The 14,897-nt window shown below is 36.6% G+C and overlaps 1 protein-coding gene across 4 annotated transcripts in view; it reads right to left on the bottom strand.

Moving 5' to 3' along the window:
• Positions 1-14,897, bottom strand: part of FSTL5 (follistatin like 5) — a 542,283-nt gene that overhangs the window by 32,820 nt on the left and 494,566 nt on the right. For all 4 annotated transcript variants that reach the window (XM_045831808.1, XM_045831806.1, XM_045831807.1 and 1 more), the window contains 2 exons: positions 13,926-14,033; positions 6,867-6,991 (listed from right to left, as the gene is read on the bottom strand). In XM_045831808.1, the coding sequence (XP_045687764.1) occupies positions 6,867-6,991; positions 13,926-14,033 (233 nt within the window). The remainder of the gene's footprint in view (positions 1-6,866; positions 6,992-13,925; positions 14,034-14,897) is intronic.

Here is a 14,897-nt window from a genome sequence, read left to right on the forward strand (position 1 = left end):
AAACCCTTCTTAATCATTTTCTTGCTGTAATTTATAACAGAGAAGGAGCGCTACAGACTTCTCTCCCGACGGCCAGAACAGTGCCTGCTACCAGTTTCAGGTTGCCCCATCTCTTGCAGTGCAGCCACAGCCATTCTCTGGGGGTTGTGACAGACCTGAAGTAAGAAATGAACCCTTAACCCCTCACCATCACATCTGATTGCAAATACTGTTACATGCCAAAGCTGCCCTACTTCCGGCACACCATGGGTCCTTTGGAAAAACAATAATGCTGGGAAAAGTAAAAGGCAGCAGGAAAAGAGAAAGATTAAAGAAGAGCTGGATTGATTCTATAAAAGAAGCCATCGGCATGGGTCTGTAAGAATTGTGCACGGGGCTGTTGAGGACGGGACACTGTGAATATCACTCATTTGCAAGGAGTTGAGCAGATTCGACAGCACAGCACACAACCCACACTCTTACATTTGATGTTTGGGGGCCTAGAAGGGTGCCGCCAGCCACCCTTCTCCTTTTCAGCTCATCCACATTGAAGAGTAACACAAAGGCCTGTTTTCCACAGAATTCCTGAAGTAGTCAATCAGATATTCACTCAACCCTAGCAGCAACTTGCGGTAGGTATGTGGTGGGACAGGGTGGGTGTTACAAAAAAATTTTTGGAATGTTATTTGTATCTTTTTCTGTTAATTTTGTTCAGCAAGTTAAATGCAAGGGAAGAAGAAAAGTGTCAGAAGTGGCATTTCCAGATTTTCATATACCTACCTGTTGCTCTCAAGGTCTCCCTGTCACTGCAATTTACAGATACACTCTATTCATCTTATTGCTTATCATGTAATTATTGATTGGAATGAATCCACACACACACCCTCTCCCAAGTGTGAACATAAATTTTAAGACACTGCATAATCAGCCAATCAATCCTTCAAGAAAAGTGAAGAAAAATGACAATAATAATGCTATTAATTTACTAACTGCTCTTTCTCCCAAGAAGTAGGAGCATTTTGAAGGTAGACCTCTAGAGAAATATAAAGAAAGACTACAAAGAGGAAGAGTCTGAAATTCTAGGCAACACTCAAACGGTGGTGTTGAGGGTGACTTAAAAGGTAAGCAAGCCTTTCAAAGCATCTCAAATAGCATCACCTCAGCTGCCATCTCCCCTTTCTACTTACAGGACTCATTCTGGACTCACGTGCAAGTCAGGAGCAATTCTCTTCTTGTATTTACTACAAGTATCTTCTATAAACAGGGACTCCAGCGTGCTCGAACTGGACGGGATTAAAGTTGTCTCTATGTGCACTCTGACTCCAGAGAGGACAAGTGACGGAGGAGGCATGATTTGCAGATGTTTACAAGGGTCAGGCTATGAGTAAGTCTCATTCATCAAGTGGCACATGTTCTAAATTGTATCAGAGAAATGATTTTGTCCACAAAAATTTTAAACAATTTCTACATATAGTCTTAAGTAGCCCGTATGTTGTTAGCTGTGCCATAGGTGAAAACATCTTGCTGCTATCCTCTTCTCTACCTGAAAACTATTTTTTTAAGATTTTATTTATTTATTCTTAGAGAGGGAAGGGAGGGAGAAAGAGAGAGAGAGAGAAACATCAATGTGCGGTTGCTGGGGGCCATGGCCTGCAACCCAGGCATGTGCCCTGACTGGGAATCGAACCTGCGATACTTTGGTTCACAGCCTGCACTCAATCCACTAAGCTACGCCAGCCAGGGCTGAAAACTATTTTTTTATTCATGAAAAGTCCAAAGCTCTAGGAAGGACTTCTGCTAATTCTTGCATTATGTAAGTTCTAGCTCCTATTTTCAGGCCTTCTTGGAACCTTGCACTACTAAATTTATTAAATTTTCCATCTCTGTACCACATTGGCCCTGTGTAGTTCTCACTTTTATCCCCTACTAAACAGAAAGGAATCTTTGGGAGAATTACCAAAAACTTTTCAAGGGAGGCTCAGTGCAAACATTTCATCGCTCATTGTTTGGATATCTGCCATCTCATTAGATTCTCTTATTTTCTCAGCTCTCCTCACCCCTGTGATTTTTACACAGAACTGTAAAAAAACATGATAAGATGATAAATTACTGCAAAGCAGTTGTTTTTCATTTCCTGTATGCAAACTCTAGTAGCATCTGCCGAGAAAGTTGTAATCTTTACACACAGCATGACAGAAATAGACATTAATATTTTTCTCTTCAAAATGGCAGGAAAATTGTACAATCAATTATGCAAGTGTCCATTGTTTTGAGATGTACTTGCTTTGAAATGTAACACAACCATTGTAACACAACAATTTTTCTCAAAAATGTATTTTTAAATTATTTTTTAATTTCTGGCTAATTAAAAAAATGATCACAAAAGTCACTAAACACCCTACACATTAGCCATACCATTAAAAATATTTAACTGTAGAGCTATAAAGTTATTCAAATATACCTATTTACATCTATGATACAATAACCTAGCTCTTTGGATACAAATTATAAATAGAATAAAAAACATTTTGTTTCACATTTATATAATACTTTTAATTAAAACAATAAATTATCATTTCAATTTTTATAATATTAAATAGACATAATTGGTTCTTCTGAGAATTATACATGCATATTCATTTTAACAATTTCTTTTAATATTATCTATTTGAATATTTTCATATAGAAAAAACTCCAAGTTGAAATTCTTCATATAAGAAATCTGTATTTCTCATGTTATTGGAAACACACTTCTTTTGCAGTATATAATCTCTTTATCTTTAGAATTATGGTTCAAGGCTTATGACTAATTTGCTGAAGTATAACATTTTTAGAGAAAAGTCTCTATTAACTGCAAGTCTGAAAAATGAATGTCTATGTAATAGACATTGTCAGTTAACTGAAATGTGCAATGAATTACTAATATAGAAAGTAGATCACTTTAAATATTCAATGAAACTGTGAAATTAACAAAACATAAGATAGAAAATGTTTATTCTTAAAAAATGGCATAGAATTATAGAGTGATTTAAATCAGTATATTTCAGTGAGCATCAGAAAATCATTGTGTTGTTAACTAAATTTTAAGTAATTTAAATTTTCCCTGAATAATTGGGTGGGGGGGAAGTTAACCAACTCACACACGGGTGTATTAAAAATATCTACTATAGAGTTCTGATAACCTTTAAAAATAAAGTTAGGCAGTAAGTGTATTCAGCCCCTTTCAGAAGCTCAGCAAGTAGCCTGGGCTACTGGGGAGACAGGGGTATCACGCCACCTCTCTCATCTGCCAGGAAGTTTAGATAATCGGATTCACAGTTGGGGCTCCCAGGCGCCTGTCTTTAAGAATGGCTGCATGCTGCTCCAGAGTTTTTCTGCATTATCTCCTAGACAAGCACTCATATTTAAGAAAGAGAAAGTCAGGGATACAAGTTTGGTCCAGTAACCAGAACTCTACAGTTTAAAGACATTCTGATTTAGATGAAACAATAGTGTAGTCTGGGGGTATCTAGTTTATCCCCAGCCTAGGGTTCAGATAATCTTCTGATTTCTATAGAGATGAAAGGTGTAAATAAAGCCCAAATGGAGCATTTCTCACTAATAAGCTCTCACTCTATAGTATAAAATAAGGATAACTGCATGTGGCCTAAATTGAAGGGCTAAGGAATGGAATGAATTCAGTTGAGGAGCTAAATGAGTGGATGATACCAGGCCCTTATTTTGAAATATTTTTTAAATGGTAAAATTAGTCTCAAGAAATTCAAATTCCTCAGACTATTCAAAAGGAACCAAACTTAGGTTTTTAAGAATTTTTAAAGTGCTGAAAATTTCAAACTGTTTTATGAAGATTGATCAGTTTTTTTAAACTATCAGTTTATATTTTAATATAAATTTATAAGGATTTTTTTGTTCTCTTAAATTAGTAAAGTCTTAAGGAAGCTCAAGGATTCTTGACATAGATGCAGAAAAAAAATGGAGAAAACTGAGAAGAAACCAAATAGGGAAAAATAAAGACTTTTAGCAAAGTTCTAACTAATCTCAGGTGACCCCTGAACCAGTATAGATTATCAGTAGTCTGGGCAACTATTAGAGGCAATATTCAAACATTATTTTATGCCAATCCTTAGGAAAAAATGAAATAAGCTGGTAAATTGCACAAGAGCCAATGACAATGGTGTTGCTGGAACATTCGGGCTTAGATCTGTCTGACAGGAGATGTAAGTTCTTGTTACTGCTATTCACTGCTTCCACCCAGTTCACCGGCTCCTGACGCAGCTTGCTGCAAGTGTGATACTATGTTACACTCTGGGAAGTCCAGGAAGGTATACAAGATATATAGTTCTTCCCTCAGTACTATATATTCTGGTTTAGGAAACAGTATAGCACTTTTTTCCTTCTTTATCTCCATTCCATTGAGAAGCATGAATAAAGTGCCTACAGGTTTTTAAGCACTAAGGATATAAAATCCTGACACTCATCCGGGAGTTTTTCAGACACAGGTGATATATATATTATTTGAAATGAGGGTATAGCCATCTTAGAGAAAAGCAAGTTAATGTGAAGAAAGGTCAAAGGAAGAAAACTTGTATTAATTAAAAACACATTTTTTTGTCAGACTTTCTGATTGATCTGGAAATATATACTAAGCCTAACAGTGAGAAAATAGACTCAAATTCTGAAAAACACAATTCATAAAAAGATCAATCTCGGGAGCACATATTTAAACACATGTGGAATTTGGTTAGAAAAATATGGTATATGAAATTGGTGGGCAAAAAAGACCATATCTATGCCTCAAGTTTTCCAGATGGGGAATAAATCCTCATTGGATTAGAAATACTTTACATATTTAACAGTTTATTTTTGGAAATGCATGATAATTTTTACATGTACTCTTCACTTTAGTAATAGCAGTAATTACTTTGAAATGCAATAGGAAATTTGATGATCATTCACATTCATTAAAATGGGATCTATATGTAGATAGGATTGCTATAATTTAATTTAGCATTCTTATAAGATTTGGCAAAATGTTCATACATTTCACTATATATTACTAAAAGGAATAAAGATATTTAAAGATATCCTAGAGCATACTTTTCAGTGGTTTTCATAATATATAGAAATAACTAAAATAAAATTCTGCCTTATATGTGTTTATATTATGTAGATGTTTTTCTAATTATTATTAGGTTCAACTCCAGCTAGGTAGTTATCATTTTGACCCTAAACAGATGTTGTCTGCTGAAAGTACCATATATCAGTTATACGTACAAACACAGAATTGCACATAGTGCTTACTGCATGCAGACAAACTTAAACTTCTGCCTATTGAAGCTATTTTAGCATAATGTATACAATCTATTGGTTGTAAGGTAGAAGAATTACTTAAAATTATACACTGTTAACCCTACTGGTTTCATAACTGCATGAATTTTGGCTTAAATAATTGTATTAATAGTGCATTTAAAAATAAGCAAAGCTGATAATAGTATTAAATAAAGAAATAAGGAATAGAGAATGAGATAAATAAAAGCCATGTAACTTAATGAATTATTGATTAGTACAATAATAGTTTATAAACATGAAAATAGAAAAGGGATATTTATTAATCATAACAAGCCAATGTCACTTAAATAAAATTTTAATTTTATCAAGTAGATATAAAAACATATTTTTCAGTAACATCTCAAGTGGTACTATTTTCAGTCCATATGCTGATTTCTTTAGTATCTGAACTACTATATTGTTTGCAGCCAAACCTTAAAAACTATTACTTTGAAGCAAACAACATACATCTTCATTCTATTTGTTTTCTATATAACCATATAATAATTGTGATAGGAGTTTTACAGTTTTAATCATTTTATTACTTGAGCACATAACAGGCATTCTGAGAATAATGGCCAACTGCTTGAGAAATAAATTAAACTCTTTGAAAACACAGACTTGGCTGCAGAATAAAACAGTTTATAGATAATATCTTGACTGCGAGCCAAAAACTTCTGATTTCTTAATCCTCCTTTTCATGTTTTCAAGTTGAATTTTGCACTGTTTTGAAATCCTTACAACTCCAACTTTTAGATGAGAAAGTTTTCAGTTGAATACAAGGGAGACAAGTATACACAAGAATCGAATAATGGCTCATGTAACAAGTCTGGGGCAGCTTCCCCTCGTGAGAATTCACTTGAGAAGCACAATGAAGTGTGAGTTTGGTGCCGATTCACTAACATTGTTAAGCAATGCTTTAAATTTTTTCAATGGATTATTGAGATTCTATTCGATTATGATATATAACACTACGAATTGTGACCTCTCCAAAGTCTCCCCTTTAAGTATTTAAATGGCTTCTATGGAACTTTGGCGTGGTGTCACTGGAAATCACTACCGTTCCACCTGTTGTAAATGCAGAGGGAGAACACGCCGACAATATGTTTTCTCAAACAGAGTACAGACCGTGGACATTTCATTTCAACTGAACTACACTTCCTAATGCAATTTTATATTAATTTCTAAATGAGAAAAAATGATGCAAGAGTGTTATTACAACATATTGAATAGATTTCTGTGAGAGTGGCTATTTCATTGTGTTAGGTTCAAATGTCAGCATTTTGCAAAGGCCTAATAAAGAGACCCTCATGAGTGTGTGAAAAAATAATCTGTAAAACTGATTTTAAAATGCAACCCTATCATTATGAATTCACTTCTCTATAAGGCTTATGAAGAACTGTATGACAGGAAATTCATCACTAATGTTGATAAATAAAAGTTTATCAAGCACATTTTTAGGTGTCTGTTGCGCAATTGAAATGTTTGGTATGGTTTCTCATGGCTTTCTGTCAAGGTGAGAGAGAAATCTAATGCCGATGGCTCATTTTAGCACTTACCTCATGTGGGTGATGAGGAGTGTCGTCGTGGGGATGAAAAAGTCCTCCACTCGGTCAAACTGCTTTCCCACTGGCTGCGTGTGGATTGTGTGGTGTGGCACATTCCCACTGGCGAGGGTTATCACCTGCACAGAACACACCCTGTTTAGACCTTGGCGATGTGCTCCCTTAACAGTTGTCAGTTTTCTGTTTATCTGGAGAAGGAAAGAATCTCTGACATGGGCTCTCTATCACCATCCCATCCGCAGAATCAGTATATTATTAAGCAAATTGAAATTCTGTCATTGCTTATTTTCAATATGGAAATTTATGTTTCTATAAAGAAGTACAAACAATGGAACAAATAGGAGTTCCTTTGGAGAAGTATAGCAATAAGCATGGACATACAGAAGGCCCAGAGGCATATGAGAGAATGCTCAGCATCACTAGCCATCAGAGTCATGCAAATTAAAACCACAGTGAGATACTACTTCACATCGGTCAGAATGGCCATCACAAACAAAACAACAAACAAGTTCTGGCCAGGTTGTGGAGAAAAGGGAACCCTAGTGCACTGTTGGTGGGAATGCAGACTGGTGCAGCCACTGTGGAAAACAGTATGGAATTGCCTCAAAAGACTAAAAATGGAACTGCCTTTTGACTCAGCAGGTCGACTCCTGGGATTATACCCTAAGGATCCTGAAACACAAATTTTATTTATGTATGTATTTTTTTTTTAGAGAGGGGAAGGGAGGGAGAAAGAGAGAAAGAGAAACATCAATGTGTGGTTGCCTCTCATGTGGTCCCCACTGGGGATCTGGCTCACAACCCAGGCATGTGCCCTGACTGGGAATCGAACCTGTGATGCTTTGGTTTGCAGCCCACGCTCAATCCACTGAGCTACACCAGCCAGGGCCCTGAAACACAAAGGGAACCTACACACCCTAACATTCATAGTAGCATTCTTTATAATAGCCTAGTGCTGGAAGCAACTTAAGTGCCCATCAGTAAATAAGTGGATAAAAAACTATGGTACATTTACACAATGGAATGCTACTCAGCAGAGAGAAAGAAGGGACTCCTACCCTTCATGACAGCATGGATAGAACTAGAGAGCATTATGCTAAGTGAAATAAGCCAGGCAGTGAAATACAAATACCATATGATCTCACCTATAAGTGGAATCTAATCAACAAAACAAACAAGCAAACAAAATATAACCAGAGACATTGACATAAATAAACAACACACTGACAGTAACCAGAGGGGAGGAAGGAAGGGCTAATGGGGGGAAAGGAGGGGAAGGATTGTCAACGAACATGTGAAAAGGAAACAAGGACAAAGCCAAAGGGGGTAGGATTGAAGGTGGGAGGTGGGGGTGGGTGGGCTGGGGGTGTGTGGCGGGGGGGTGCGGGTAGGGAATGGAGACAACTGTACTTGAACAATAAAAAAAAATTTAAAAAGAAATAAAAAATAGAAAATGGTTTGTCTCAAATAATTCCTGCTTAAAATATAAAATAAAATACATATAAACAATGACTGTATTATAAAAATTTTAACTTTGCTATAATGAGAAAAATAAAAGCAAGTGTACATATATATGTAAGTAAGATGTTAGCTTTCTTTTTTTTTTAAATACTTTTCCTATGTTTTTTTAAAGATTTTATTTATTTATTTTTAGAGAGGGAAGGAAGGGAGAAAGAGAGAGAGAGAGAGAAAGAGAGAAACATCAATGTGCGGTTGCTGGGGGCCATGGCCTGCAACCCAGGCATGTGTCCTGACTGGGAATCGAACCTGCGATGCTTTGGTTCGCAGCCCGCGCTCAATCCACTGAGCTACACCAGCCAGGGCAGATGTTAGCTTTCTTTTTGTAACCATTTTGTTGAGGTGTAATTGATGTACAGACAGTTGCCCCCAATGGAGCAGAGTGGGAAGCATAGCACTGAAAACTCCAAAATAAATCACATGAAATATTTCATATCTTAGAAATTCTAGAATGGATAAAATCTTATTTTAAAACCCTTTTCTTCCTGTAAATTGAAAGAAAATAACAGATTTAGTATGTTTTAATCAGAAGTTTCTTCTTTCCAACTATTCATCAGTAACTGTTTTTTTAAACTTTTATTGTCTATTAAAGAAAAAAATAACTGCATTTAAACTTTTACTCCTCATATCCCATTATGCATCAAATTTTATGAGTTCTTTTTTTAGTTTCTCATACCTCCACATTTTTTCTATTGTCTCTGCAGTACAATAGTTGTTCTGTTAGCTTTGAATGTCAGTGAGAAAGTCAGCACTGGATTGTAGCCATTGATAATAGTGTCTATGAGACTTTAATAAAGATCAACAGAGTGATAGAGAAGGAACTCTCCACATTTTCTTCCCTTTGGATTGTACAGAAGTATGTGTAACTCTCAAAATACATACACTTGTATTTGAAATTAATACTTAGTCCAACTGTAACAACCATATTTACTGAGAGCTTGCTATGTGTCAATATGTGTTTTAGGTAGTTTACAGGAATCACAGTATCTAAACAACACTATAATGTGTGTATTGCATCCCAACCTTCCCAAAGTCACTGATGCAAAAATATTTAATGCTAGTGAAGGTATATTAACTGAGCATCATTTATGTGCTTGGCATAGTCCTAGGTTATAAAAGACACAATGCCATTCCCTAGTTCCCCTCTATCTGGGCTTCGTTTCCTGATGGTTCAGGGACTTTCTCACTGCCGGAATTGAGCAGGAAGTGATGGATGGCCAAGTTCAGAACTGAGCCGACTAAATGCAAGGATGCACAGATTGATCTGATGTACCTTAATCGATAGACCCCATCTTTCAACAACCTCTGGTTCGTTCCTAATGACATCCTGCCATTGGTCTCTCTACGTGTAATGCCTTCCACAGACCCAAAGCCACCACCTCCCAATGTCACCCTCTCTGGCCATGGCCACTCCCCAAACAATAGCAAAATCCAAGGACTTTATTCCAAGTTGTTTCCCGGGGATATTTTCATCTCTAATTTGTGCGCAATTGAAAACACATTCCATAGAAATTGTAAAACTGTACAGATGACAGATTCAATTTTTAGAACAGCATTTCTTAAATTATTATCAGGCATGATGTCTTTTAAAAAGAAATACCATAAATAACCGTGGTAAATCTTTGGGAATTCATTTGAGAATACTAATTGGAAAAATTACTATCTTACATACCTAAAATGATAGTTTGTGGGTTTTCATTAATTAATTATAAACATAAAAATAATATATTTTGCTTTCATAATTGGCAAAGATTTATAGATTTACCTACAATTGAAAGGAAAACACAAAGAAGGAATATAAATAGGGCTTGCTGATCCTTGGTAAAATACTTTTGCTCCTCCAAAGGTCAGTGGGTACCATTATAAGATTTACTGCATTAGGACAAAAAAGTTACTTCCTAGCCTTCACATCCTGGCATCCACCTCTTTCCAGTCTAACCTTTCAACACTGTGGCACAGAGACACTCTAGCAAAAGTGAGAGCTTGCCCACGTTTTTGGTTTGGTGAATTTAATTTCTGCAAAAGAAAAGTATTTCCACTTTCAGAAAAAACCTTTAATCCCATTTTCTTTGGGGATGTTTCCTGGTAAACCTGTTGGGAGACAATTACCAACAAATATTTTGACATTTTTGCAGTCACGTCTTTCTGAGCACAGGGCACTGGCAAACTTGGTTAAAGGATGATGACGAAGCAAAAATGCCTTGGAAGCCAGAGACACTGTTTGGCTCCTGAGAGATTTAGAAACTTAAAGCCTTTGAGCCAATTACTGGCATTCCAGAGTTCTAACCTGCCCCTCCTCTCCCAGGACAAGATTTGTATTTGTATCCCAGAGTAGTAATCTCTCTCTGTCCTGGGAGAGAATGGGCTGATGGGCTGAAGGGCTATCGGCCTAATACAATTTAAGCACACATATTTTCAGGGCCCTTTTCCTGTAGTACAACTGGGCCACACATGCAGGATGACATTGGTCTTCACTACAGCACCCCGTGGAGACTGGGCCTGGAGACCAGACACGAGCATGCTCCATGGGTGCAGAATGGTCTGTTTCCTGACCCACAGGCTCTGCATTTTCTGTCTGCCTATCATCTATCATGTATATATACACACAAACACACACACTTTGTATAAATAAATCTTGTATATGTTATTTTAAGAACACTTTTCAATGCCTCAATTTTATTTTATATTTTCAGGTATGACACTTACCTTTCACTCCCACCCAGAAAATATTTTTAAAATTCAGTAAATCTTATTAGCATTTTTTTTATTCAGAGAAAAATACTCCATGTTTAGATGGCTAGAGAGTGTGTAGGAAGTTACTTAACACCTCTACAAAGCTTTTCTTCCCTTTCTGAATACTATTAGAGAAGTTTGCCTAAAGTTGTTTTTTAATTCCTACCTATTTTATTTATGTTGTCCAGATTATATTTAAATACAAAATATCAAATAATTAGAGCTTATGACCATAGGTAGGTCATCCTAACAGCTGTCCACAATGAAGACTGTGCTTTTCCATTAAGAGATTGGCTCTGTCCCTCCACCCCCTTCAGTCTGAGACAGCAGCATCACTTGGTTTCATCACTAGGGTGTGGTGGAAGTTACTTATGTAAACCCTGGCACCCAGATTTTAATTGGCCTTGTGACCTCCACTGTCTTGTATTCTGGTATCATCACTCTGTGAAGACGGCAGTCTAGAGGCTGAGCAGGCAAAGCATAAGACACAAGGCCCCCAGCTAAGCACCGGCACCACATGACAGACAGGAGTGAGACCATTTCGGACCTTCCAGCTCTTGCTATCCAATGGCTGCAGCCCCATGGATGCTCCCGGATCCTGCCCACAGAAATGCCCAGATTGCCAAGCCACAGAATTTGTGAGTGGTGAGTCATCCTTTAATTCTGTTTAAGATCTACAATTTTGAAGCGGCTTGACTTGCAACAATAGATAATCGAAATACTATATTATATTTTGTATGTTTCAAATGACAAATGTTTCTAGCAAAATATAAAATAAACCATTAATTGTAATAGTTACTTTAAAATATTTCATTTCAATAGACCTGTTCTTTGTAAGTTAAATATTTTAATACTGAAAACATTTCAAAATCATGAATAGCGTTAAAGTGGTAATTGGTTAAAAATGACATTTCATTCACTGAAGAGACATAACTGAAAGTGGCCAAAGGTTTATGATTTAGGACTCTGTACATACAAGGCTTACTTATAATCACAAGGTGGTTTGAGAAATAGATAAACCATATTTTTTAAGGGCCAAACATTCCTTCCCATTCTCTTTCTGTTCCTTCTTAAACTTATAACTATAAAAATCTTAAGTCTGTGCCAAAGAGTCATTGTAAAATGTATACTATATATTTTTCTGTATTTGTCAAATTCTCATATAAACAACTTCAAGACTGGAGCAAGTTCCACACTGGTCACACCACATATTTACAAATTAGAAATGAGCCTGTTCTCAAATAACAAAATATCATCTGCTTGCAGAATAATGGAGATCTGCTTGGCGACTCTCTACCTCTCCTGGTCTCTGTTTCATGTGTCCCACCCTCTAGGTCTCATTTCAAAAAGAGAAACTGAAATTTAAAAAACTTCTTATGATTTTCCTGCCAAGGGAAATAAAGGAAAGAATAAACAAATGGGATCTCATCAAATTAAAGAGCTTCTGCATGGTTAAAGAAAACAGCAAAGAGAGCCAACTGTATGGGAAAACATATTTGCCAATAACACCTTTGACAAGGGCTGGATCTCCAAAATATATAAAGAACTTGCATGACTTCACTCCAGGAAGACCAAAAAAAAAAAAAAACAATTATAAAATGGGCAAAAGACTTGAACAGACACTTCTCAAGGAGGATATACAGAGGGCCCACAGACACATGAAAAGATGCTCTGCATCACTAGCCATCAGAGAGATGCAAATTAAAACCACAATGAGATACCACCTCACACCAGTCAGGATGGCCATCATAAACAAATCAACAAACAAGTGTAGGAGAGGATGTGGAGAAAAGGGAACCCTAGTGCACTGTTGGTGGGAATGCAGACTGGTGCAGCCACTGTGGAAAACAGTATGGAATTGCCTCAAAAGACTAAAAATGGAACTGCCTTTTGACCCTGCAGTTCCACTGCTGGGATTATACCCTAAGAGCCCCGAAACACTAATCCAAAAGAACCTATGCACCTCAATGTTCATAGCAGCACAATTTACCATAGCCAAGTGCTGGAGGCAACCTAAGTGCCCATTAGCAAATGAGTGGATCAAAAAGCTGTGGTGCATTTACACAATGCAATTCTATGCAGCAGAGAGAAAGGAGTTTGTACCCTTTGTGACAGCATGGATGGAACTGGAGAGCATTATGCTAAGTGAAATAAGCCAGGCAGTGAGGGACAAATACCATATGATCTCACCTTTAACTGGAATATAATCAACAAAAGAAAAAAGCAAACAAAATGTAACCAGAGTCCAGAGTCATTGAAATCATGAACAATCTAACAATAGCCAGAGGGGAGGGGGAAGGGGAGAGTGGGGAAAATGGTTTTCAGGAACTACTATAAAGGACACATGGACAAAACCAAGGGGGAGGGTGGAAGCAAGGGAGGGAGGTGGGTTTGGAGTGGGCGGGGGAAGGGGTGGGGAGAAAATACAGACAACTGTAATTAAACAACAATAACATAATTTAAATTTAAAAAATTAAAAATAACTGAAAAACTTCTTATGAAAATTGCTGGGTGGCAGAAAACTTTTGAAAGGTAATTTCTGTTTTCCTAAGAGCATCTGCTTTGTCATCATATGTTATTCTTCTAGCATATAAATCCAACCTTTGATAAACATGACCTACAATATTTTCCAAAACAAGTACTGGGGATCAACTTTCTTTTACCTTTTTTTCCTGTGCTGATCTAGCTGTGGCTAGAGTTCTCAGAATGAAGAATATCATTCTTAAATGGTTATAAATATCCAACGACATAGCTACAGGGTTAAAGATCCTTCTTGGCTCAAATACGCTGACAGGGGCTCACCTGTAACGTCGGAGAAGTCTTTTCCATGGAACCCCAGCTGAGCACCCAGACCTGATCGTGCGACTTGTCGTAGTGTAATTTCACGGGGACGGGGTCTGTGCTTACTGCCTGTAATAGATAGGAGTTGAAAAAAATATAATGTTTTCAAGCTGAAACTTTAGTTTAAAACATAGGCCAGAAACTGTGGAAGAATCGAGAGTTTAGATGTTAGATTAAAAATGTATGTTGCCAAATGTCTAATTTTCTAAACTTTTACTTCATTAATTTGGAAATGTGATACTTGACTCAAACACATTTTTGTGCCATTTTATAAAGTTTTATGTTCATTCATTACCTGTGTAAATTATGTGCCATGGAGAAGGTATTTAAAAACTCAAGATAGAAGTGATTAATATGTGCATCTTAATCAGTCATTTAATACAGGTGAGAACCAAGGTTATACCATTAGGTTTTTCCATCCCAGTGCTGGTTATGGGATTTGACCGCCTGTAATGCCAAGATGCCAAAGATACAATACGTGGCTGTAACTCTCAAAACAGATTACCTAATTTAGTTTCCTTAACGAGCAATTCAAAACCACAGAAACTGGGAGAAGCAATTTTTTTTGTACCATACATGATATGGTAAATGTGTTTTTCTGCTAATATTTAGCATTTGCTTAAAATAAAACTTCCAATAAAACAAATTGCTTCCAGGCAGTTATTTCACTCACTTTAATTTCAAGCTATTTATATTACCAGCTAACCCCCTTTTAAAGTAACGTTTTATAGTAGTTGCATGTATAAATTTTGTAACATAAAACAAATTGTGTTCAATAAAACAGCTTTTATTTAATGTTGAAAGCATTTCTTTCCAAAGCTCTGTTGAACATCCTTAGACAATTTCTCAAGTCCTAGTTCATAACTTTTCACAGTGGGTATAAAGTGAACTACAGATGTGGTCGAACATATGGAGATTCATATTTTAACTAAC

This window comes from Phyllostomus hastatus, unplaced genomic scaffold, assembly GCF_019186645.2.
Source record: "Phyllostomus hastatus isolate PE091 unplaced genomic scaffold, TTU_PhHast_1.1 phas_contig_159, whole genome shotgun sequence".
NCBI lineage: Eukaryota > Metazoa > Chordata > Mammalia > Chiroptera > Phyllostomidae > Phyllostomus > Phyllostomus hastatus.